Below are 26,242 nucleotides of genomic sequence, written 5' to 3'. Positions count from 1 at the left end.
ATCCATCAATGGAGTCATTTAATACCTTAGAGAGGCTAGTTATTTTAATGCTGAACAATGTGACAGACAAAATACTTCCTTCTGGGACACCCTGATCCTGATTATAATGATCAGACAGGGTAGTACCCACGCGGACTTGAAACTGTCTGTCAGATAAAAACTTGGATATAAATTGAGGCAAACGGCCTCGCAATCCAAAGTCATGTAAGTCTTTTAAAATACCGTGCTTCCATGTAGTGTAGTATGCTTTTTCTAGATCGAAAAAGATAGACACTGCATGTTGCTTATTTACAATGGCATTCTTAACGAATGACTCCAATCGAACTAAATGGTCAATGGTACTGCGATTTTTACGGAATCCACATTGGATACTTGTGATTAAGTTATGGGATTCTAAGTACCAGGTTAATCTGTTATTGACCATGCGTTCCATGGTTTTGCAAACGCAACTAGTCAATGAAATTGGTCGATAATTGGAAGGATCAGTATGATCACGACCAGGTTTAGGTATGGGAATTACAATAGCATCACGCCATGAAGAAGGAAATTCTCCAGACGTCCAGATTTTATCAAAGATCATCAAGAGGGTTTCTAAACAGGATTGCGGTAAATGTTTTAAGAGTTGATAATGTATATTATCAGACCCGGAAGCAGTGTCATGAGCTTGCCCAAGGGCAGTATTGAGTTCATGAATGGAGAAGATTTCATTGTAATCCTCTCCATTATCGGAAGTAAAATTAAAAGGTTTCTTTTCTTGTTGCTTTTGATATTTTTGGAATTGAGGGGCATAGTTCGAGGAGGAAGAATGTTGAGCCAGAGTTTCACCAAGTTTGTTAGCAATATCAGGAGTATCGGTTAATAATTCATTCCCATTTTTAAGGTGGTGGACACTAGATTTAGAACCCTTACCTTTTATTTTCTTAATCATGTTCCATACCGTCGATATCGGCGTACGTGAATTTATCTTCGAGACATAATTTTGACAAGACTGACGCTTGTTTTGTTTAAATGTATGCCCGTGCTTTAGCGTTGAATATTTTGAATTTATTTAACTTGTGGACCATAGAATGTCGACGGAAATATTGTTCAGCTTTTTTCCTCGCCTTCCTAGCTAGTTTGCAATCATTGCTAAACCATGGTTTACGAATGTGAGGATTGGAAGAGGACTTCGAAATACATTCATCAGCTATTTTCTTAAGAATGTCAGAGAAAAGCTTTATAGGATCAGTGGCATCAATAAAAACATCAGGATTTAGTTGGTTAGTGCAAAGGACTTCATATAAAGCCCAGTTTGCCTTAGGAAAATTCCATCTTGATGATGGAGGAATATCAGATGGTGTCACAGATTTTATAATGGTAGGAAAATGGTAACTTCCAAAGAGGTCATTGTGGACTGACCATTCAAATTCATCAAGTAAATTAGAGTCTACAACGGACAAGTCAAGGCAAGAGTAAGTTCTAGTTGCCGGATGAAGATACTTATGAGAACCATCATTAAAAATGCATAAATCGTTCGTTAAGAAAAAATCCTCTAGTAGTTTTCCTTTGTTATTGATATCATTACTACCCCAAAGTGGGTTATGACCATTCAAATCTCCCATGATGACACAGGGCTTAGGGAGCTGGTCATACAGTGCCTGAAGATCAGACTGTCGGAGAGAGTACGATGGTGGGACATACAAAGAACATAAAGTAAAAACAATATTTAATGTTACCCGTACCGCAACAGCCTGAAGAGGGGTATTGAGAGGTACAGTACTGTGGATGACGCCCTGCCTCACAATAACAGAAGATCCCCCAGTCGCTCTATCCCCTGAAGGGGAAAAGCAATGGTAGGAATCATACTGTCTAAAATCAAATTTGTCAGTAGTTTTAAGGAAAGTTTCTTGTAAACAAAATGCAGATGGTTTTAAATCTTGCATTAAAAGCTGAAGGTCATTTAAATTGTTCCGAAGTCCTCGGCAATTCCATTGTATTAAGGGAGCAGAGCAGCTCATGGGGGTTCAATTGGAGATCGTGATCTGGGGGATGGTCCGCTACGCTGTAATGCCAGTGAAGGAGTGACCTCCATAGCTAGTCGTCTCTTATTTTTCGTTCGAGAACCAGTGTATTGTTGAGTAGCCATGATAGAGAAAAGTGATTCAACATCCCGGCTCCCCACCCACCATGGAGTGTCAACAAGGACAATATTGTAGTATTGTAGTGGAAGCCGACTACAAACACCAGGGTTACGGGGATGCTATACTCCAGCAAGAAGGACACCGGTAGCTATATGTCAAACAGAACAAAAGTCAGGCTGGTTCGGCCCTTGACAATTATCTCAAGACAAATAGAACCTGGAGGTCAATAATGCCAGATTGGCCCATGAGCCACCGCCTACAGGCATTGGACTCTAGGCAAAGTTACAGCCATACATTTATAATGAGCAATATTCAAAAGTACTTTCTATAAGTAATACAATACAATACAATGTATTTACCATGCCAGGGCATGACATGACCAGCCGATTGATAGAACCGGGCCCATTCTACCACCCGTCTAGGTGGAGTAGGGTCAAAGTGGTGTGTTGGGCAAAAGGAACACCTGTTCCTGGCTCCAGTGCCCTCAACCACCAGAATCCCGACCTCCACCGACACAGGGGCGCAACCCACGGCAAACGGGTTGCCCACTTTGGTCGCCTCTTACGACCAGCAATGGGGTGCTGTGGAAATATTCTTCCCCGGTTCCACACGGGGGAAGAGCTATTAGTGCTACCCAGCACTCACCACGAGGAGGTTGCTCTTCACGAGTGCCTCCTAGTAATAAACACTTAGTATGACCTATCTTCGGTTCATCTTCTGGATTCTAAATGTGTGGTTGACTAGGTACACGTATACAGCCAGGGCAAAAAGCAATGATGTTAGGGGTACTTCTTTGAGAAGTAGAATTAATATATCATTTGTCAGTGCATAACCAACTCCACAATCAGCCGAAAATTGTCTCTTTTAAGAAATTTTCCATAAATGGTTGCGAGAAATAGGCAGTAACTCAACCGCACATCCTGATTTCACTTTCATGGACATTCTAAATGCAAATTTAAATGTAATACAATTACAACAATCGCGTTACAATTTCAAAAGTTAGATGAAAAAAAATTCAAAAGGCTTACTGGTGTGAAAAAGCAGGCGTATGTAAAGCAGTCTTACAAATAGGGTTATGAGAGGAAAAAGTTGTAAATGCTAGGCAAATGAGGGAGACTGTTGTGGAGCTTGCTGGAACGCCACCCCAATCAGCACTCAGTCAAGACAGTTTGACAAAATGAACAAACGCCAGACCTACAGAACCCTGAACAATATTCATGCATCTACATTGAAGGCATTAGATGTCATTAGAACCTTTGAACTTACACCAGCTTGTCTTAAACTAAAGTCATCAAATGGGGAAAAAATACAGTAAATTATGATCAGGAATCGGTAGATGGGGAAAGTGAAAATTTGTCACAGATCTTGTTTGTATTTGATAAATTTGGGGTAAGTGACTCAACTTATCACGAAATTGCCCAGATCAACAAAGACCTGCCCAGAGTCGGGGCAGTTGTAGAATATAGAGCTAAACTGTCACGCGAGTTCAAAATACATAGAGTACAGGCAATGTTCCAGGAGCAGTGATGAGTTTTAAGAAAGAGCTAGTGAGTGAGTGAGTGAGAGTATTTAGAGTCTAGGCTAAGTGTGGAAAAAGTTAGATTGAAGTTTGATTGGGATGGGACTAGAGTTAGTAGCCTCTCAAATTTCAATATCATAGATGATGCAATCAAACAATCATCAGTAAATCAATACACGTTAGCAATTATCATCTGCAAAGAGAACTACAGCAACCTCAAAATGTCTCTGGTCCCGTTGTTCGAAGAAGTTAACTCCATCGTTAAGGACAAGTTCATCCAAATTGGGGACAGATGTGTAGAGGTCGAAATTTTCTTTGCGGCTGATTTGAAAATGATTCAGTTAGTTCTTGGCTTAGGGGGGTTCTACTGGAAATTATGCGTGTCCACTGCGTGAAGTACACAAAGACGACCGACGACCGACACAACATGACGCATGACTGAATGTATTTCTCTATCAACCCTATATGCAGAACAATTGACGAGATAAGATCGCATTCAGATAAGCCTCAGTTAGGCGTTCAACTCACACAACTGTTTGAAATTGCTGTCGACAACTTTGTCATGGACGAGCTACTTCTATTGATGAGAATCACGGACGTTCTTGCAAGGGATAAAGAGTTAGCAAAATTAAGGCAAGGGAAACCTAAATATTTAAATGGGATAGTAGAAAGCATCATAAGTTGTGGGTAGTCATTTTATGTATGGGAGGATAGGGATAGCAAGGGTCTACAGTGGACCAATCTGTCAGGGGACATCAAGAAAAAAGTTCTCAACCAACTGCCTGACAAACTTCACGGTCGACTGACTCCAGGTACGGAGACAGACTTCATCGACGTTTGGACAGGGTTCAGGGACATTTACAAATTCGTAGTTGGCGGGGAATGCAGTGCCGCACGACAGTTGCACAACAAGGCTAGGGAGTTGATAGTTACTTCTTAGAGTAGGGGAGAAAAGGAGGGGCTTCTTGAAAAAGAATATCACTCCCTACATGCACTGCTAAGTGTACCATGTACCCGTTTTCACGTCAAGGCATGGGAATATTGCCAAATTTAGTGGACAAGCTCTTGAAAAAATATATGATGATATCAAAAAGATTCATCAGCAGAAAACACAAAAGTGGGACGGTCCCATTGAGACTATGACTGTTAGAAAGCGTGTCGAAAGTCAGTCACACTTGGCTAGGACAAAACGACCTTACACAAAACGTTAACTTGAGTACTGGGAATCTGAGCTACAAGAGGCCAGATGCGCAAAGAGGGCCAATATACAAAATGACTTCAACAGCGTTGCTCCCAGTACTCAGTCACATTTAGATAACATGTTTGTGGCTGACTTGCGAGAGAAACTTGGAGTACACAACAAAGTGTCCTCCATGGAGAAACTAATTGACCTGATCCATTCAGCAATGTATGTTTAAATTTCCCGTCAGGAAACTGACAAATGTATTATCACAACTGATGATATCTACCCAACATTTGTTTTAATGATCCGTGAAGATCCGGGGTAGAATAGGTCTTCAGCAACCAATGCTTGCCGTAAAAGGCGACTATGCCTGTCGTAAAATGCGAGTAACGGGATCGGGTTGTTAGGCTCGCTGACTTGGTTGACGCATGTCATCGATCCCAATTGTGTGGATCGATGCTCATGTTATCAATCACTGGATTGTCTTGTCCAGACCGCCGTCATATATCTGGAAATATTGCTGAGTGCGGCGTTTAACAACAAACCAATCAACCAACCAACCAACATTTGTTTTAAAGATCAAAGATGTGTGAAAAGCTTGTCCAGACTAAAATGTGTTGTGTATATTCGAATGACCTGTGATAATGTGGCTTATACTATTTGCCAACCTCTGTCTGGGTATTTCCATACATGACCGGATGCACCGGCTTAATTGCCTATACCCACTGAGCGTCCTCGCCAGTGGATACTGACCTATACATATATGTGTGCCCCGAGTAAAGGGATGTAACTCCAAAGAACTTTAAACGTCCTGTTTTTATGGTTAATAAAAGTTAAATGTTAACTATGAAGGTGTTTATTTACACTACTGATAATCTGCATATACATAGAGAATATATGACATCCATGATACTCTAGACACCAACCTTTCTACTGACAGCATCACCAGACTTTTAAAATCCTGCATCAGCTTTACCTACTTCACTTGGCAAGACAAGATTTATCAGCATACCCATGGTCTCCCCATGAGTTCCCCATTATCCCCCATCATCACAGAGATCTGCATGACAGACCTAGAAGAAAAAGCCCTCCAGACATCACCCATCACCCCTCTCTGCTGGTTCCGGAAAGTAGACGACACCTTTGTCATTCTGCAACAAGACGATGACCCCATAGCCCTCCTCAATCATCTGAACGCCCAACACCCACGAATGCAGTTCACCATGGAATCCGAGTCTAAAAACCAGTTACCTTTCCTTGACGTCCGAGTCGAGAAGGATCACCAAAACAGGCTCCAGACCAGTGTCTACCGCAAAAGAACCCATACTGACCAATACCTACATCATAGCTCTAACCACCCACCACAAGTCAAGAGCTCGAGAGGCATCATCTCCACCCTAGCCAGACGAGCCAAAAATATCTCCTCCACGCCCCAACTCCTAGAAGCCGAACTCAACCTTCTCCGCACTGTCTTTACCAGTTACAACATATACCCTGTCAAGTAAGTCAACCAAACCATCAATAGCATCCTCAACACCAGTGATACCCCCCCCCCCCGCCAACAAACAGCCCCTTTCGTCATCAGCCTGCCCTACATAGGAACTACCAGCCACCACATCCGCAGACTACTTAAACATGAAGCCAATATAGATGTTGTGTTCCAGAGAGGCCAGACAATTCAGAACCTCCTCAATGCCACAGGTAAACCACCAAGCACACGCAAACAAGATCCAGCTGGTGTTGTGTACCACATAGTGTGTGAATGCGGCGACTCATATGTAGGTAAAACTTCAAGACCTCTCAACCAACGCTTAAAAGAACATCATGCCTCTGTCCTACAAAAAGACTCTAAATCTGCTATCTCTGACCACACCCAAATCCACCCCAGCCACAATATTAAGTGGGACAACTTCAACAAACAACAAACAACAAACCAGAAAGACTTCAAGCTCAGAAAATTTAGAGAAGCCATTTGCATCAATAGAATTCAGCCAGCCATAAACAGAGATCAAGGATGATACATCCCTCCAGCTTACCATGATCTCATCAGTTTGCCAAAACTAAACTGAACTATAATCTCCCCGGTGGTTTCCCATACATTCCTTCTTTGTAATCCTTGTGTTAATCCCATACCCATCTATCACTGTACATCAATCCCATCTCTTGTATAAACTTGTCTTATAACTACCTAATCAATCAGTGTACATCAACCTTACCTGTTATATAAACATCTATCTATTGTTATGTATATATATATATATCATGCTTATACCTAGTTTGTACATCCTCTGCTTGATAACGGTGTTAGAATCTACACTGAAACGTCGCCCAATTGTAATAAAGAAGTTGCTCATCCATAACAATTATGTCTTAGTCTTAGCTTTTTATTAAATCAAAATATAATTATTATAACTGTTTCTTGACGTTATGGCTGAAATATGGCCGATGTGACGTTTTATTTCACTCACTCACTCAACGTGGTGTGATACTCATGGCACAGATTCTTGGGTATGCAAACGACAGGGAATAATTAGTTGGAAATGGAGAGGGTCAAGAGGAACAAAAGACATGACCCACCTCCAAAGAAACAGAAAGATACTCAACTGATTCTACATTTTGGAAGGAATAGTAAAAAGACCTGTTACTGTCCTTTCGTCATGAGAGATTTGACTTGTTTGCTTCTACGAAGAACCATAATGCTCTTTAAAAATACAACGTATATGCTTTGTGTTTGTTTGTTTGTTTTGAAAGTTCCAGCTATTTAACGGCGATCTGTAAATAATCAGGTCTGGACCAGACAATCCAGTGACTGGCATCTTGAGCATCGATCCAGACAATTGGGATCGATGACATGCATCAACCAAGTCAGTGAGCCTGACCACCCGATACTCGCCTCTCACGACAAGCATAGTCGCCTTTTACAGCAAGCATGGGTTGCTGAAGACCTATTCTTTCCAAGATCAACTGCAAAGTGAATTCACAGCTAGCATTCAATAAATGTTTAGCTCTGAAAAAGAAATGGAAAGAAATTATTGATGCACCATCCCGCTATTATCACCATAGAACAGCCTTTGTGGATAGGTTTTTATTTAAAACTATGAGCCTGTATTTTTAAAAAAGAAAAACACTTTAATGTAATGTCTGTAGCAGGCATGTTTCAATTATAAATTATAATTATTTTTTTCAGGAATTTTTGGTGACAATTGAATTTTTTAGGTAAAATCCACCCATTCCCCGATATGAAATGGCCCGTCCGTAGTTCCTTCCATGTTTTTTTTATTTACATTGAGTATTTTTCACTCAGTAATTATTTTATATTTTCATATTGACCATAAATCGAAATGTTGATGCTGACTAATCCTTTATCATCTTTGAGTGCCAAAAAATCAACTAAAATGTTAAATTATAACATGAATTTTTTAAAAAAAATCAAAATTATTTCAAGGTTCTAAAGAGAACAAGGCTGATCTTCCTCCATACCATAGAGACCGCCTCCGTTGTCAAGTGGTAGAGCGCCGCCCGGAGAGCGGAAGGTCCGGGGTTCCATCCCCGGCCGCGTCATACCAAAAGACGTTAAAAGAGGGTACTTGGACCCTGTCTGGCGCTCGGCATTAAGGGCCAAAAACAGGACTCATCGGCTCGGAGTCAGTATACTGTGTCTGAGTGGGGTATTCATGTTAAACTGCGGCATGGTATCTCAGTGAGCTAGCCATCAGTCCGGACTAGTACAAGCAGCCACACGTACGCGCAGGGCGCTATATGAGTGCAATAATCTTGGACGCGACGTTAAACCCCATTTCACCTCCCCTCCCCTCCATACCATGGAGGCATGTTTTGAACAAAGTCACTTGCCCAAGGTGACACCTCATGTGCTTGTGGTGGGCAGAAACGAAGCCCGAGAAACACTCAGGAGTCAAGCGGTCACCATCCACTTACTCTCCGTGACCAACGTTGGCAGACATCGTCTGATGTTTGCCCTATGCGCTGCACACAAGACAACTTGCCACCAGGTATTAACAGATCAATGAGGATACCTCACGGAAATCTATTTTACTGTCGGTGAGCCAGCTAAGGTACTCCCAAAGATGTCCCTATGCAGCCATCGACATGTAACACCATTACCCGTGAAGATCCGGGATAGAATTAGTCGCCAGCAACCCATTCTTGTCGTAGGAGGAGACAAATGGGATCGGGTGGTCAGGCTGGCTGACTTGGATGATGTATGGCATCGTATCCTAGTTGCGTAGATGGGTAATCATGTCAATCGTGGATCGTCTGGTAATCGTGGATCGTCTGGACTAGACTCGCTTCTCTACAGACCGCCGTCATATAGCAGATATATTGCTGGGTGCGACGTTAAACATTGTAATCGTGCATTGTCTGGTCAAGACTCGCTTCTCTACAGACCGCCGTCATATAGCAGGACATGCCAAATCTAATTGTGTTGACATATATTTCGGTAATGTAAGCCACATGCCAAAAAAACATATCAATAAGTTTTTTCGGCATTCTCGAGCATGCTGGTGTATTTGCTGTTGGTACAATATTTTTTAGAACTTCCGCAATAATGTCCATACTTTACAGTAATACAGTATTTATACATAGCAATAGAAAGATTGTTTCTTATTTTTGCACGTTACACAAGTAGCGTACAAATTTTTAGTGTGTTTCCCCCAAGTGTCATCAAAAGATCGGAGTCGACCGCTTTTATGAGATACCATTATTTTGTCTTACTCTGATTTATTCTCATACAAGAACTATCACCAAAAACGTGAAGTACAAAACAATTCCTTTGTAATTGAATTGGAGTGTCAGATACCCCAGATACATCTGCAAATGTAAAAACTAGGGTATCCTGAGGAGACAAAGATTCCACTTCCTACATTCATCTCAAACATATCAGTCAACTGTTTTATAAAAAAGTAATAAACATAAATGGGCCTAAAGTGCAGATATCTTGCTGATGATTACAAAACTTTACCATCATACAATGTAGGAAAGTTTTGTCTGTTCCGAGTTTGTAAGTGGGAGTGGAAACAATGAATATCTATTTTGTTGAGGACTTTCACATTTCAGGTATCAATGTGTAACTATGCAACATTCAATAGGTATAGTCGTCAGGCAACTCCATGGTGCCCATTTTGAAACACATTTGGGTAGTTGTTTGGAAACAGCTGCCAATCATGATCAATAAATCTCTCCACATTATCTTGACTAAGAACACATATGTTGTGACATATGCAAGCAGCCAATATCGTGAAGTTGCAAACGTCTTCTTCATTGTGGAATAGAACCTCTCTTAGCCGACGGAATCTTCCTTTCAACTTTCAAATGTCCAACTGCCCTCTCGATGGCCTGTCTTTGTTGAATCGTCGTTCCTCAGCTGTTAGGTTTCCAACATTCTTGAAGGGAGCAACTCTGGGTGTCAGCAAAATTTGATACAATCTCAGAAGCCTACCACCACCCTACAATAAATTACCAGTCACTATCTACTCAAATACTGGCCTACCACACATATAGGTATATGTGAGACTATGTTTATCAAGCTTGCATCGCAACCAGAGGTGGACACACACGCTATTGATTTGTAAATTGACACTTTGGCATGTTCATTGTTTTTTTTAATGAAATCACGCATTTTCTGAAGTCAGTATGGCAAATTAAACCATTTGAACACTTTCAGGAGTATTTTATCTGTTGCAAACCGAAATTGTTTCCGATTTGGTAAAAGTCTTAACTTTGCATTAAATCTTATTCAATGTCACAGGAACTTTTGTTGTTCAATATATATTATCATATGCATCGTTTATCTTGTTGCATGCACCTAATCACATTGTATCACATGTAGCTTATAAATTGTCATATGTATCTTAAATCTTGTATCATATACATGTTATTATATCTTATGATTTGTAACTTATCATATCTTGTCAACCGTATACAGTAGAACATGAGTATAACGAACTACAAGGGACCAGAGAAATCAGTTCGTTTTATCCATTGTTAGTTATATACGTTTTCGCTCGGAAACGTCTGCCATCTTGGATAAAACAAAACACAATGTACGTAATTGTACATGTAGCATTGACTTGTATTAGCAGTGATCACTTCATAGTATTCGATTGATAACATTTCATAACATTTAATTCATAACATTTTTAGAACATTGTTTATCAAATACATGTAAATATATTTAGCATTTCACAATTTACCTACGGGGAGATGTGTAGTCGGTGATTTTGCTCTGGCCTCGTTTCGCTGACTGTATTCGCGAAACCGCATCGCTGAGATCGGCCAAACTGTCAAATAATGTCATCTCTGTTGATTTTTTAGAGTTCATGAAGATCTATAGAGTTTCAAGAACCTTATCTCTATCGGCAAAGGAGGGTGGGGCTGGTTCGACACTGTCGATCCTGTCTTGCGTGTCTTCATCATTGGAATCCGCTCGGCTAATGCCATCTCGCTTTTCAACAATCGACTGGACAATGTCATCACTCCGCCGTTCTGCATCAAGGATACCTCTGTCTGCGTCTATGAACTCTTGCAGTCACTTCCGTTGGAATGTCTGTGACCTTCTTTAACTCGGTCCATACACCCCGCAAGTCTGATAACGGAATGTCATCCGAGTCAGTGTCGGATTCAGCCATCCGTCAACATGAAGCCGTCTTTTTAAAAATTTTTTTTCTTTATTGATGTTGCATTGACTTGCCGCCATGCTCTGTGTACCATCTCAACTGCATTCAGTATGCTTATCACGTGGTCTTGTTTCTTTTCAAAACTGGATAACATCATTTGCCTCTTGTAGTGTTGTTTCAGATTAGCGATTATCCCCTTGTCCATCTTCGTGGTTGTGTTTGGTGGAAGAAACAAAAGTTTAATGTTCTTCGTCAGATTGGAAACAGTAGGGTGCGCAAGGCAGTTGTCTACAAACAAAACAATGATACGCTTTTGTTTGGAGATAAATCGGGGACTTTTCAACAGCTCGTTGTATCCGTTTGTTCGCTCTAACCATGTTCGTTATATCCGTGTTCTACTGTATATAATTACTTAGCATATGTATGTATGGAAATAAGCAAGTTGGTCAGCTTGGAGTGAGTGAATATGGTTTAACGTCGCTTTTAGCAACATTCCAGCAATATCACAATAGAAATGGGCTTCACACATTGTACCAATGTCGGGAATCGAGCCCGGGTCTTCGGCGTGACAAGCGAACGCTTTAACCACTAGGCTACCCGACCGCCCCGGGCGGCTTGGAACAAGAGACAGGGGCAGAGGACACAGCAGAGAGAGATAGAAAAGAAAACTCCTTCTGGATATTGTTGAGATTGTTTGGATTGAGACGCTGAGACGCTGAGACGCTGTACATATGCAGGTACCAACATCAAGCAAGTGATCTCCGACTGTGTGGTACGTGGTTATATAGCTAACATTACATATACAAGTGAGTGAGTATAGTTTTCGCCGCTTATAGCAATATTCCAGCAATATCACGGCGGGGGACACCAGACATTGGCTTCACACAGTTTACCCATGTCGGGAATCGAACCCGGGTCTTCGGGTGACGAGCGAACGCTTTAACCACTAGACCCGACCGCCCCTACATATACACAGAGATTAACACAGCCATCAAACAATGGTGATAAAGGACGACAGGGGATGTAGTACAGGGACGAGACATGTAGGATTTATTAGAAATATATGATTCATCCAAGAATTCGAAATAAAACATGTTAAAATGCTGCACAGATTGTCCAAAAGCAAGGATGTCCGGTCCCAACGTCCCAGAAGTCAGAGTCTCATTGTAGGCGCTTGTCGACTACGTGGTGCAGAGTGTTTGACTGATTCCACCGTTATATAATCCAGCGTGAACGGGTTCCAATCACTCTCACGGCATCAAACTCGGACCAGTTATTGATGGTGGCAAGGTCAAGGTCGAGTCGTATGGCATCCGACTTGAAGGGTGGGGGCTGACAAAAATAGAAAGTAAAATGGCTTTTTCTGTGTCTCAATGATTCAATAAGGCAATCAAATGAATCAGCTCAACGTGTACTAACTAACAAGTGGGTGATGTAAGTTCCGTTTTGAAAAGTATTTCAGCTGCATCAAGCGTGACAGCTTAGTGAATGGAAGAGTGAGTGAGTATAGTTTTACGCCGCTTTTAGCAATATTCCAGCAATATCACGGCGGGGGACACCAGAAATGGGCTTCACACATTGTGCCCATGTCGGGAATCGAACTCGGGTCTTCGGCGTGACGATCGAACGCTTTAACCACTAGGCTACCCGACCGCCCCTTGAATTGAAGAGACAGTTTGGATACATTTACTCTTGTAATTAACCGTTGAGGACTTAACGAGGATCATAAACTAGTTGATCTAGGGTTCGAACCCACACCAACGCTACCTCTTGGGATGAATCCATTTCTAGACGTCCCAGCCCTATGTTTCAGCCCTTTATTTCCCTAAAAGGATAATTAAGATATGTCTGCAATATTTCAGCTATATGACGGCGGTCAGTAAATAATCGAGTCTGGACCAGGCAATCCAGTGATTGACATTATGAGCATCGATCAACGCAGTGGGAATACGGTGACATGTATCAACCAAGTCAGCGAGCCTGACCACCCGATCCCGTTAGTCGCTTCTTACGACAAGCATAGTCGCCTTTTACGGCAGACATGGGTTGCTGAAGACCTATTCTACCCCGGATCTTCATGGGTCCTATGATCGTAGGTTTCGGGCACGCCCTAAAGACACAACTCGGCACAACTGCGGCGCCTGCGACGTACGCCACCCGTGCCCCCTTGAAACATGGTACTGTGGTCCTCGCCACTTATAACAGAATCACGAAATATCGCGATGATTAATTAACGAAGATAGCTGCATGTGTGTTTATACTTGTAAAGTGAAAAAAGCCATTCCGACAATAAGAAATGTCACTTACACTCATGACAAAAATTGGAAAGTGTGTTCTTCAAGAAATATCTATTTTGCCAGCTATAAACATCGTCATTGAGTTTTGATCACATGGTTACAATCCGACTGAGAATCGTCAGTCAGGTGACCGCGAGCGACTATCTTTGCGTACATTACCGGCACGAACTGAACGAAAAGCACGTGCAGATAGTATTTTACGAGCCATCAACCAAATTCACTGCTGAATATAACCGCTCGCCGTCACCTGACTGTCGATTCTTGCCCGTATTGTAACCAAGTGATAAAAACGCAATGACGATGTTTATCAATATAAAAGTGGAAATTTCTTGAAAAGCGCACTTTCCAATAATTGTCATTATTGTGAGTGAGTGAATTAAAATTTGACGTCGCATCGGCATTATTTCAGCAATATACCGACAAGAACAAGTTGATATATACACAAGTGAGTCTTGAATACAAAAGTCATATTTTTCAAACATATTTTAGCAAAACAATATTATTTAACACTGTTTAAAGCACAGGCTCTTAGCCACCAGTAACCATAGCTGGGCAATCATTTTAAAAATCTGTAAATCCGTCTGTAAAAATAGATCTATGAGAATTATATTTTGTCTGTAATTAGTTATGTCTTTTGATATACCAAAGGATTTGTTTCAGATTTTGTTTAGCTTGGTGAGGGTAAGGTCTTCGTCTGGCTTAACCATCTGCCAGGGAGTAGAGGACGGAAGTCAATAAGGTAAAATAATATTTAAATTTATTTTAGCTGCAATGCTGAGTGGTTGGATTCTGATTCCGAGTGGGGGAACCAAGACTGATAAATTTCGAAACTGGTTTTCATACAGGGGGTTTAAAAACACAATTGTTTGTTGGGTTTCACTCAGTTGCGTGCAATTTTGTGATGTATTGCAGTGATAGTTTAATGCGGCGTTGTTCGAGGGAATTCATCAGCCTGCACATATTAATAGCATTCATGTTAGTAATATTCCTTATCGGCGGAATGGCTTGTTTTCACTATATAAATATTAGCACACATGCTGCTATATATAGCAGTATTTTTTACACTTAAGACACTGCTTATTACTGTCAACAAACTGACAAAAAGTTGGAAGAATGATGTTGGATGATAAATAGAATCTCACCCTGGTGTCTTTTGATATTAAATATATCGACTCGTGTAGATATATTTGATATCAAAAGACACTTGGATGAGATTCTCCATTTGTTTAATCACTGTGATATTTCGTGATTTTGTTTTAATGGGCAAAGACTGGAAACATGGAAATTTATCATCCAAAACTGGCTCCCACAGGAGATATCGCTTGGATGAGATCAAGCGATATCTACACTGTAGATATCGCTGCAATGAAATTGCATCACAATGCTTTGCAGACCATTGTGATGTCACTGGTTACCATGACGTCACAATCAAATGACATCATTAATGGCTTTGCTACTGAAGCTGTTAGCAGTACTTTTTACACTGAAGACACTGCTATTTACTGTCTACAAACTGAAAAAGTTGGAAGCATGATGTTGAATGATAAATAAAATCTCACCCTCGTGTCTTTTGATATCAAATATATCAACACTCGTTGATAAAAGTGGCAAAAATCCTCGGCAAGCCTCGGAATCTTTCCACTTTTATCAACTCGTGTTGATATATTTGATATCAAAAGACACTCGGGTGAGATTCTCTATTTATCATCATAAAAAATCCCCTACTACAAGACCAAGGCAAAGTGAACACAAATTATTCATCACGAAATTCACCTGGTTGTTATTGGACTGAGGGTAAGCGGTACAAAACTAATTGGAATATATTCAGGTATATTATAAAATAAAAACCCACTGAACAATAAAATTCTTTGGCAATTGGATTGGGCAATTAGAGTGCAAAGGATCAATTTTAGCATTTTTAGTACTTCGTTTACAGATCCACAAGACTTTCACAAACGCGGTATAAAATGTTCTTTTTTCATCCGTGTCTGCAAACTACTTTCAGTTATGATAAAAACAATGCGATGCTCTTGCCGTGGGTGATACTGACAGCGCTCGCCGTGGTATAATGCATTACGAAGCGTAAAGACTGACTGAGTTGGGTTTATCAGTATTCCAGTTATATCACGGCGTGTCAGCTTAATGTGGGAGGAAAGCCCGAAGTGATGCAGGTCTCAGACGTTTACCACTTCGGTGAAACCCACGAGCACGGGTATGGTGCTAGAAACATAATCGGGACGAACCGGGATTCGAGCCCACAATCATAGGTTTCTGGCGTGCCCAAGGGACGCAACTCTGCACAGCGAATCGCGGCGCCTTAGACGACTGGGCCACCCGTGCCCCCCGAAGCGTAAAGAACTTATCTTAGATGTTGTTCCTTTGCACGAGTTATTTACGGGGAGATTATTTATTTCTTAATTACATTATCTGGCACATGATGAGGCGCTGTATTACATAAAGTAGGCAGTGTACTGGTCTACCGGCCCAAACGTTCACAGATTTGAAATACAATAGAATTATGGGACTTCTATTTTTTCTGTTCGCGTCTATAAAATTGTTGCAGTAATAAAAAGTGCAAATAGTCAAACAGGAGGAGGAAATTCGATGGTAACGTTTAAAACATTTCTTCCTCTTCACGGGCGGTCGGGTGGCCTAGTGGTTAAAGCGTTTGCTCATCACGCCGAAGACCCGGGTTCGATTCCCGACATGTGTACCGTGTGTCAACCGCATTCCTGGTTTCCTCTACCGTGATATTGTTGGAATATTGCTAAAAACGGCCTAAAACCATACTCACTCACTTCCTCTTCACATATTTCTTAATTTTTAATTGATCGATGTTAATTATTACATATGTCATACATTCTTCTAAGAGGCCTAAGAACTCCTGTCGGAGAAAAAATGGTTACCACAAAGCTTGGCACAAAGATGCGGCTCTCTTCGATGACACTGACGGCAGGGGTGCTCCACACTGGCACCCAGTTGGAGTTCGAATCCCGGATAGACACCGCCTCCACGGCACCAGCCCAGAACACCTCATAGATGTGGATCTCCGTGATGTAGATGGCCTCAGGTATGCCGAGCTGGGACACGACATACGGGGTTGTAATCACGACATACGGTGTTGTTATCACGACATGAGGGGTTGTTATCAAGACATACGGTGTTGTTATCACGACATAAAGGGTTGGCATCACGACATGAGGGGTTGTTATCACGACATAAAGGGTTGTTATCACGACATAAAGGGTTGTAATCAAGACATACGGTGTTGTTATCGCGACATAAATGGTTGTAATCACGACATACGGTGTTGTTATCACGACATACGGGGTTGTAATCACGACATACGGGGTTGTAATCACGACATACAGGGTTGTATTCACGACATACAGGGTTGTAATCTCGACATACAGGGTTGTAATCTCGACATACAGGGTTGTAATCACGACATGCAGGGTTGTAATCACGACATACAGTGTTGTAATCACGACATACAGTGTTGTAATCACGACATGCAGGGTTGTAATTTCGATATACAGGGTTGTAATGACGACATACAAGGTTGTAATCACGACATACAGTGTTGTAATCACGACATACACAGTTGTAATCACGACATACAGAGTTGTTATCACGACATACAGTGTTGTAATCACGATATGCAGGGTTGTAATGACGACCTACGGGTATGTAATCACAGTATACGGTGTTGTAATCACGACACACGGGGTTGTAATCACGATATATGGGGTTGTATTCACAGCATTCGGGGTTGTAATCACGATATACGTGATTGTAATCAAGACATACGGGGTTGTTATCACGACATAAAGGGTTGTAATCAAGACATACGATGTTGTTATCACGACATAAAGGGTTGGCATCAAGACATACGGTGTTGTTATCACGATATACAGGGTTGTAATCAAGACATACGGTGTTATCACGACATAAAGGGTTGTAATCAAGACATACGGTGTTGTTATCACGACATAAAGGGTTGTAATCAAGACATTAAGGGTTGTTGTCACGACATTAAGGGTTGTTATCACGACATAAAGGGTTGTAATCAAGACATACGGTGTTGTTATCACGACATAAAGGGTTGTAATCAAGACATACGGTGTTGTTATCACGACATACGGGGTTGTAATCACGACATACGGGGTTGTAATCACGACATACAGGGTTGTAATCACGACATACAGGGTTGTAATCTCGACATACAGGGTTGTAATCTCGACATACAGGGTTGTAATCATGACATACAGGGTTGTAATCACGACATGCAGGGTTGTAATCTCGACATACAGGGTTGTAATCACGACATACAGTGTTGTAATCACGACATACAGTGTTGTAATCACGACATGCAGGGTTGTAATTTCGATATACAGGGTTGTAATGACGACATACAAGGTTGTAATCACGACATACAGTGTTGTAATCACGACATACACAGTTGTAATCACGACATACAGAGTTGTAATCACGACATACAGTGTTGTAATCACGATATGCAGGGTTGTAATCTCGATATACAGGGTTGTAATGACGACCTACGGGTATGTAATCACAGTATACGGTGTTGTAATCACGACACACGGGGTTGTAATCACGATATATGGGGTTGTATTCACAGCATTCGGGGTTGTAATCACGATATACGTGATTGTAATCAAGACATACGGTGTTGTTATCACGACATAAAGGGTTGTAATCAAGACATACGGTGTTGTTATCACGACATAAAGGGTTGGCATCAAGACATACGGTGTTGTTATCACGATATACAGGGTTGTAATCAAGACATACGGTGTTGTTATCACGACATAAAGGGTTGTAAACAAGACATACGTTGTTGTTATCACGACATAAAGGGTTGTAATCAAGACATTAAGGGTTGTTATCACGACATTAAGGGTTGTTATCACGACATGAGGGGTTGTAATCAAGACATACGGTGTTGTTATCACGACATAGAGGGTTGTAATCAAGACATACGGTGTTGTTATCACGACATAAAGGGTTGTAATCAAGACATACGGTGTTGTTATCACGACATTAAGGTTTGTTATCACGACATAAAGGGTTGTAATCAAGACATATGGTGTTGTTATCACGACATAAAGGGTTGTAATCAAGACATACGGTGTTGTTATCACGACATAAAGGGTTGTAATCAAGACATATGGTGTTGTTATCACGACATAAAGGGTTGTAATCAAGACATACGGGGTTGTTATCACGACATAAAGGGTTGTAATCAAGACATACGGTGTTGTTATCACGACATTAAGGTTTGTTATCACGACATAAAGGGTTGTAATCGCAACATACAGGGTTGTTATCACGACATATGGGGTTGTAACCACGATATACGGCTTTGTCATCTCACCTCTATGAACTGATCAGCATCCAAATAATAAGGGCACCATGCCAGGTCGGTGTTGCCGTAGCTGGGGTAGTAGTCGGGAGCTCCAATGACGTTGTGACCGCTGTAGTCGTAGGCTGTGCTATACAAACAAGTATCACTCTTGACATATGCTAAATAAGTACTGGCAAGGCAGGATAGCCCAGTGTTTAAGCTCCGCTCGCCCCGCCGAAATCCCGGGTTCGTGCCCGTACAGTGTGTGAAACCCATGTCTAGTATAAGAATGCTGAAGACGGTGTAAAACAATACTCACTCACTCAATCAGTGTTGAAGAGTCATCAACCATTTAATATTCGTTGGACTGGTGACGTTTGTGAAAGACACTATTTTTCAGGCCATGCTTTATGACATATACTTCTCACAAGAGGTTATAGAACACCCGTCATGTATCCAGTCGTCTAAGAATCCCAATTCGCCCCGATTATGTTTCTAGGTTTGTCAGCACCACACGCCGTCATCAAACTGGAATTCTGTCAAAAGCGGCGTTATACACAACTCACTCACTCGTGAATATTTGACGTCAATTGTGATGCCTCCATGAGCATCGGTTTGCACAACATACCAATATGTTTCTTTGTGCATCGAACTAAACAATATCTTTTGAATATGAGTAAGTCTTCATATACTGAACCAAATTAAAAACTTCACAATCCTAAAATTTTAACATTTTGACCAGTTATCATTGTGGGCCCTTATTGTGTATTGAAACAGTAATGGCCACGTATTGTCTTCAGATAACACCCGTTTTTGTGGACCGTCTCCGTGGTGTATTGGTAGAGCGTCCGCCCGGAGAGCGGAAGGTCCGGGGTTCGATCCCCTACTGCGTCATACCAAATGACGTTAAAAGATGGTACTTGTTACCCTGTCTGGCGCTCGGCATTAAGGGGCTAAAACAAGGACTGGTCGGCTCGGAGTCAGTATACTGTGTCTGAGTGGGGAATTCATGTTAAACTGTGGCATGGTATCTCAGTGAGCTAGCACTATAAATTGGCATCAGTCCGGACTAGTACAAGCAGCCACACACACACACGTGCATGCATGTCGCTCTATAAGTGCAATAATCTTGGACGCGACGTTAAACCCCATTTCACCTCACCTCACCTCACCCGTGCAGGTGATCAAAATCATGTGCACAGCACTATAGTGGCAAAAGTGTTTTTCACGTGCAACTGAACACGTGGCCATAATACCGCACGTGTTTTCAGCCATACTTGTTAGCAGTCATTAACAAAAAAAAGAAAAACACAAGAAAACAAAAGTCTTTATTGCCATTTGTCATGCCACGCCTTTCAAATGTGCAACGTGAACGTGCCATCGGCATGTTGCAGACGGGAACGTCCGTAGCTGAAGTCGCAAGGACGATGGGTTGTAGTCGACGGACTGTTTATGATTTACAGACGCGTCTACAGCAAACGGGTACTACCGCTGATCGCCCTCGGCAATGTCGACCACGCGTGACGTCACATGCAGAGGACCGTCACCTCCGTAACCGATTTCTGACGGCTACATCAACCAGAAATGAACTGTTTAGGGGTAGACTGAGTGCGCAAACTGTTCGAAACCGTCTGAGAACTGCTCACCTTCAAGCACGACGGCCATACTGCGGGCCGATTCTGACTCAATTACACAGCCATCAACGTCAATTGTGGGCACAGCGACACTTACGATGGACTGAATTGGAATCAAGTCGTCTTCAGTGATGAATCCCGATTTAATCTTCGATTTGCTGATGGTAGGGCGAGGGTGTGGAGGCGCCGTCATTAACGTTACGCTGCTGCTTACCGCGACCAGGTACTGGCACCAGAACTTCTGCCTTTTATGGCAGCACATGGACCCGGTTTGATCTTCCAACACGACAATGCCAGACCACACACAGCAATTTTGAAAAGGAATTTATTTCAGAATGCGGAAGTCAACGTCATGGACTGGCCGTCAAGGTCTCCCGACCTCAATCCCATCAAACACGTCTGGGATGCTCTTGGCAGAAGTCTCTCCAGAACCAACCACAGAATGTGCAAGATCTTGGCACCATTTTGCAGCAACAATGGCGTCGTCTTCCAAATCATGTGTTCACAAGCATCACAAGTCCATGCGGAGGCGTTGTGTGGCAGTTGTCAACGCACATGGTGGCCATACACGCTACTGAACTTGTGTGTCATCAGATTCTCATGCTTGGGATTTAAACTGTTGATGTTATTACCGAATACCGTAGGTGCTTGGAATAAAATTATGGTTACCACCGTTTATTAAAATCCTTCTTTGGACATTAATGATTAAAAATTACCTTCTCTGATACATTTGTCCGTTGTATATCATATATGGGATTACTTTTAAAAATGTGAAGTTTTTAATTTGACTCAGTATATATGATATATGTGTGGTAATTTGACGAGGTGACAATTCTTTTAGCTGTTCTCGTGTTCGCTTAGATGAAACCCAGTCGGAGAAATGGCACCGAGAGGGGCACGAGTCGCTATTCGGCTTGTCCCGGAATAACACGAGTTGGTCACGAATGCCGTCAGATGGCTAGTGACTGGTGACCTTTGAACACAGTGAGTGAGTGAGTGAGTGAGTATGGTTTTACGCCGTTTTTAGAGATATTCCAGCAATATCACGGCGGGGGACACCAGAAATGGGCTTCACAAGAACCCGCGTCTTCGGCGTGACGAGCGAGCTCAAATCATGTACGGAGTAGCATAACATAGTAAAATATAGAGGAATCAGCTCTCACATGTGATTGATTGATTGATTGTTTGTTTGTTGTTTAACGCCGCACTCAGCAATTCCAGCTATATGTAAATAATCGAGTCTGGACCAGACAATCCAGTGATGACATCACGGGCATCGATCCACGCAATTGGGACACGATGACAACCAAGTCAGCGAGCCTGACCACCCGATCCCGATAGTCGCCACTTACGACAAGCATAGTCGCCTTTTACGGCAAGCATGGGTTGCTGAAGACCTATTCTTCCCCGGATCTTCACGGGTGTCTCACCTGCGATGTTGAGTCAGTACTTACAATGAGTATACAGACGATTCTCGTATCAAGGAGGAAATCCAGGTATCCACTGTATCTGCAATCAGACTTTCAGGGTGAGTGAGGTGAGTATACCACGTCCTTCATTTGATAATTTTTTGTTCTTTAATTCCGCTCTCAGCTATATTACAGGTATATAACGGCGGTCTGTAAATAATCGAGTCTTGACCAGGCAATCAAGTGATTGGCTGCGTGAACATTATATATGTATTTGGGAAACGATCACATGCATCAACCAAGTCAGCGAGGAGTCTAATCACCCGATCCCGTTAGTCGCTTCTCACGACAAGCATAATCGCATTTTACAAGCATGGGTTGCTGAAGTCCTATTGTAACCCGGATCTCCACGCGTGTCGTTAAAAGCTGTCAGTATTGACGTTATATCACAGCGCGTCAACTTAGTGTGAGAGGAACATGTGAGGTGTGACAAAATATGTTTTGGGTCACTGCCAAACAATTTTGCTGATCATCTAGTAAATAATTTTAATATATTGATATAATTTTAAATATTTTGTGAAAAAAAATTAAAAAAAATTAATCTATTATTTTAATCGATCTTCAGGCTTCTTTTAAGATGGACATCTACTATATATAAGTCATAAGGCAGATACGCGATGTAGACATCGGAGAACCCGACGCAGTATAATACGGTAGCAGCTCTGTCCAACCGACAGATATACAGACTTAATTCATGACACACTCACGAGGCAGCAGCTGACGTCACGAATGACTGCGGTAACCGTATCCCAAATAACTATTATGTTCCGGTTGCTGTTTCATCGGGGTCGACGTTTCAAAAACCCTACCGTTCAAATTTTACTGGTTTTACGTCGCTTTTAGCAATATTCCAGCAATATCACGGCGGGGGACACCAGAAATGGGCTTCACACATTGCACCCATGTCGGGAATCGAACTCGGGTCTTCGGAGTGACAAGCGAACGCTTTAACCACTAGGCTACCCGACCGCCCAAGTGTTGAAGAAGAGTGACATATATGTTGAAATGGCATCCAGTGGTTTAAGTGATGTCGCTTTTAGACTTTTACCATTTTTGGACTTTTACCATTTTGGGACTTTTATCATTTTTGGACTTTTACCAAGGATGGTGCAGACAAACCTGGACATGTAATGAGGGTGAATCTGGGATTCGAATCAAGGTGCGGAACATGTTTATAGCCAGTAGTGACATATTAAACATTTTGTTGATAATGAACGATAGATTGGGAGCTGTAGGAAGAATACACTTACCAAACTGGGACTGGGGGGTAACACATAGGTAATGTGTGTTCTAAAAAAGAAATAAAACAAGACAGACTTGGTTGAAGACATTGCTGACAGACATATTGCATTTCTCTTACCTGCTAAGATGGCTGGCTTGGGCTCGCCAGTTAACTCATACGCAACGGCGCCCGGAGCCGCTGTCCCTGTACTCAACAGGACATTGTAACACGTGCACTTCAGAGTGCTCGGATCATACGTCATAGCGATCTTGACTCCTTTGAAGTAACAGAAGGCGATGCAGTCTAGTTTGCTTTCAGCATTAACAAACGATTTTGCTGCGCCAGGTTGTACATATCCAGAGGTGTGCAAACCTATTGTCAATCTCATGTCCACACACGTTTGGTTAGCGGCAGACAGTTGCACCAATGACAGATAAAATGCGATAGTCCACTTCATGTTCAACGTTCTCAGATGGTAATAACACAGACGAAATGAACTTTCATTAACGAAATTCAATTAGTTTTGCTTGGCTTATTTAACACAGTCATTTACAGCATGGTCTGCTCAGTTGTTTGCCATTGCTCTCAAGAAATGTCCCGTCTTGCTCAGTAGTCAGCTCTCTACTGCGGTCCACTTGTGCCGGCCCCTTCTGCACCGTATAATGTCCACGCTATGTGTATTTGTTTCAGCCTAATTTCAAAAGCTTCCCTATGATGGAATCAATAGTCCTTTTTGGTTGATAAACCAATATCTATTCTGTTCTGCACTTGAAAAGCAAGTTCTTTTGGGTCGTTTCTAAGTGACGCCAGAAAGAGTTTTCCAAGGGATTTCTAAACATGATCGGCACGTAGGGCAAGGAAAGAAGACCTTCTTGTCAGAAGCACATTTTTAGAATGAAAAGGTCTTCCTGTCTTCTTTGCTCATTATCTAGATAGGATGAAAATAATGACTCTGTTTGTAATATACGGACATTCTTTACTGGCGCAAAACTAACATTAGAACCGGATTTTTACCTGACAGAATCGTTTTTCAGAATGAAAAGGAACATTCGGTTTCACTTTTCATGGCCTGTGGCGCATCAATCAATCCATCAATGACAAATATCGTCCTTGTTGATGAGTCTTATGGCAACTTGCAATAGGTTTACACTCTAAACATTGAACAGCTCACTTGGGTTCTTGTAACGACGGATAATAGATATTAAAAAATGACGACCAATTATGAAGATTCCCAATATATTGAAAAGTGTTGGCAATTGTGTTCAAACATACAGATTGTATTCTTACAGATCGGATATAGCCGGTGTGGCTGAGTGCAATTGCTCTTTCACCTTCATCAAGGGCCATGATTCCTGATAATCAGTGGCAACAAATGTTGATCATAAACAACATAGCTGTATCAGAGATAAAAACAACAATTGGCCTCTCAGCAACAGACAAGGACTCCCTGTTTCCAAAATGTACATCAAAATATAAAATAGTGAAAAATCTAGAAATAGTTTTTCTTCGTCTCTGGTGTGCACGAACTCTGAATTGGTTCTATCGCTTTTTTTCAAAGGTCTTTTGTAGCAGTTTTTTGTTCGCTGAATAAGTTCATTTTGAGAAAGATTACATGTTATTACAATAATGGTGGTGCCTTCTTTAGCCCTACGAAAACAATACTCAGTCTCGTTGATCGGCTAAAAGTTCAGCTATTGGGATGCTAATGCGCTGAAAGACTTCGGTGAGTAAACATTGTTTTACGTCGCGGGAAAGATATTGCCGGTCTTATAAACCATCCACAAAGACGAAAAAGAAAGGCAGATTATTGACTTACGGTGTCGGTAAGGTGCAGCTAAGGCTCAGTTTGTACCCAATTGATCTACATAATTAAACAAATGGGCACAACATTTAGAAAGCGTTATTAAAATGATCGGAAGGGTTCAAATAAATAAGAATGAAACATTTTGCTGTCCTTTTTCGATATTTCAGGGTTTACATATATCATATATAGAATGTGTCAGGACGTGAGTGAGTGACTACGGGACACACCAGAGTCGAACCGGGCCTTTGACGTGACGAACGAAAGCTTTAACCTCCAGGTAACCCGGGCAGCACGCCCCGCCTTCGTGCATACGGCCCTGGCTTTTGTTCAATGTTTCAGTTCACAGCATAAATGAAACTATAGAACTGGACTAAAAACCACTATTTGGACAATATTGGTCTTATCAGCTAATTATCAGCTAATATTACACGATTGCAACGTCGTGTGATTATTCACTCTGTAAATGAATGTATGACATAGCTATTGTTGTCCCCTGAGCTTTCTGCAAAGGTATCCCACAAGTGTGGGCGGAACCACTAGAATGCGTCAGTCAATGATATATATATATATGTGTGTCGCGATCGAGGGCCAAAACTGTTATGATAAATAGTCATTTATGGTTATAACCAAGTCAAAGGGACCACTTATTTTAGTCCGTTGTAACCGTGGTTCGTTATAAGCATATTTTTTAACAAATGGCCGGTAGCAAAAAGCAGTTTGTTATATCCGTGTTTGTTACAAGCGTGTTCGTTGTGAAATGAGTTTTCAGTGTATTTGTTTTATTACACGAAAATGGTTATATAAGCTTATGGATATTCATTTTGTAATTTTACATATTTACATATATATCCTATCACATCTTTCGGATCTATTATTTCCATATCTACCCGTTTCTTTAGGTAGTGTGTGCGAGAAGCTGGTCTTATTTATAATGTAAATCAGGTCCTAGAATAATGTAAGTTAAACAGGTGAGGTGAACTGAAGTTTAACG

General features: G+C 41.6%; 2 protein-coding genes and 1 pseudogene across 2 annotated transcripts; 1 reads left to right on the top strand and 2 right to left on the bottom strand.

Annotated features, from left to right (window-relative positions):
• The first annotated feature begins 5,847 nt into the window (after window positions 1-5,847).
• LOC139471443 (uncharacterized) lies at window positions 5,848-6,327 on the top strand. Its single transcript, XM_071253806.1, has one exon. It carries the CDS (start codon window positions 5,848-5,850, stop codon window positions 6,325-6,327), a length of 480 nt encoding a protein of 159 aa, XP_071109907.1.
• A 4,703-nt stretch (window positions 6,328-11,030) lies between these two features.
• Window positions 11,031-11,662, bottom strand: LOC139471442 (tigger transposable element-derived protein 4-like; annotated as a pseudogene).
• Window positions 11,663-12,672: 1,010 nt separating this feature from the next.
• On the bottom strand, window positions 12,673-23,861 carry LOC139471441 (F-box/LRR-repeat protein 4-like). Its single transcript, XM_071253805.1, has 5 exons — window positions 23,603-23,861; window positions 22,211-22,276; window positions 19,153-19,270; window positions 16,661-16,834; window positions 12,673-12,789 (listed from the first exon to the last, which is right to left on the bottom strand). Exons 1-5 carry the CDS (start codon window positions 23,833-23,835, stop codon window positions 12,673-12,675), a joined length of 708 nt encoding a protein of 235 aa, XP_071109906.1. The 5' UTR covers window positions 23,836-23,861.
• Window positions 23,862-26,242: the final 2,381 nt, after the last annotated feature.

The sequence above is a fragment of the Haliotis cracherodii genome, unplaced genomic scaffold (assembly GCF_022045235.1).
Source record: "Haliotis cracherodii isolate W230 unplaced genomic scaffold, xgHalCrac1.p SCAF_22, whole genome shotgun sequence".
Lineage (NCBI taxonomy): Eukaryota > Metazoa > Mollusca > Gastropoda > Lepetellida > Haliotidae > Haliotis > Haliotis cracherodii.
This window is presented reverse-complemented; position numbering and strand designations above follow the sequence as displayed.

Bases quoted from the DNA above. Each gene is read 5' to 3' on its own strand.
- LOC139471443 (XM_071253806.1), top strand. From the start codon at position 5,848: ATGAGTTCCCCATTATCCCCCATCATCACAGAGATCTGCATGACAGAC.
- LOC139471441 (XM_071253805.1), bottom strand. From the start codon at position 23,835: ATGAGATTGACAATAGGTTTGCACACCTCTGGATATGTACAACCTGGC. The intron at 22,277-23,602 runs GCCAGCCATCTT...TCACCCTGAAAG, and splicing joins GAGTTAACTGGCGAGCCCAA to TCTGATTGCAGATACAGTGG. The intron at 16,835-19,152 runs GTGAGATGACAA...GTCGTGTCCCAG, and splicing joins ATGCTGATCAGTTCATAGAG to CTCGGCATACCTGAGGCCAT.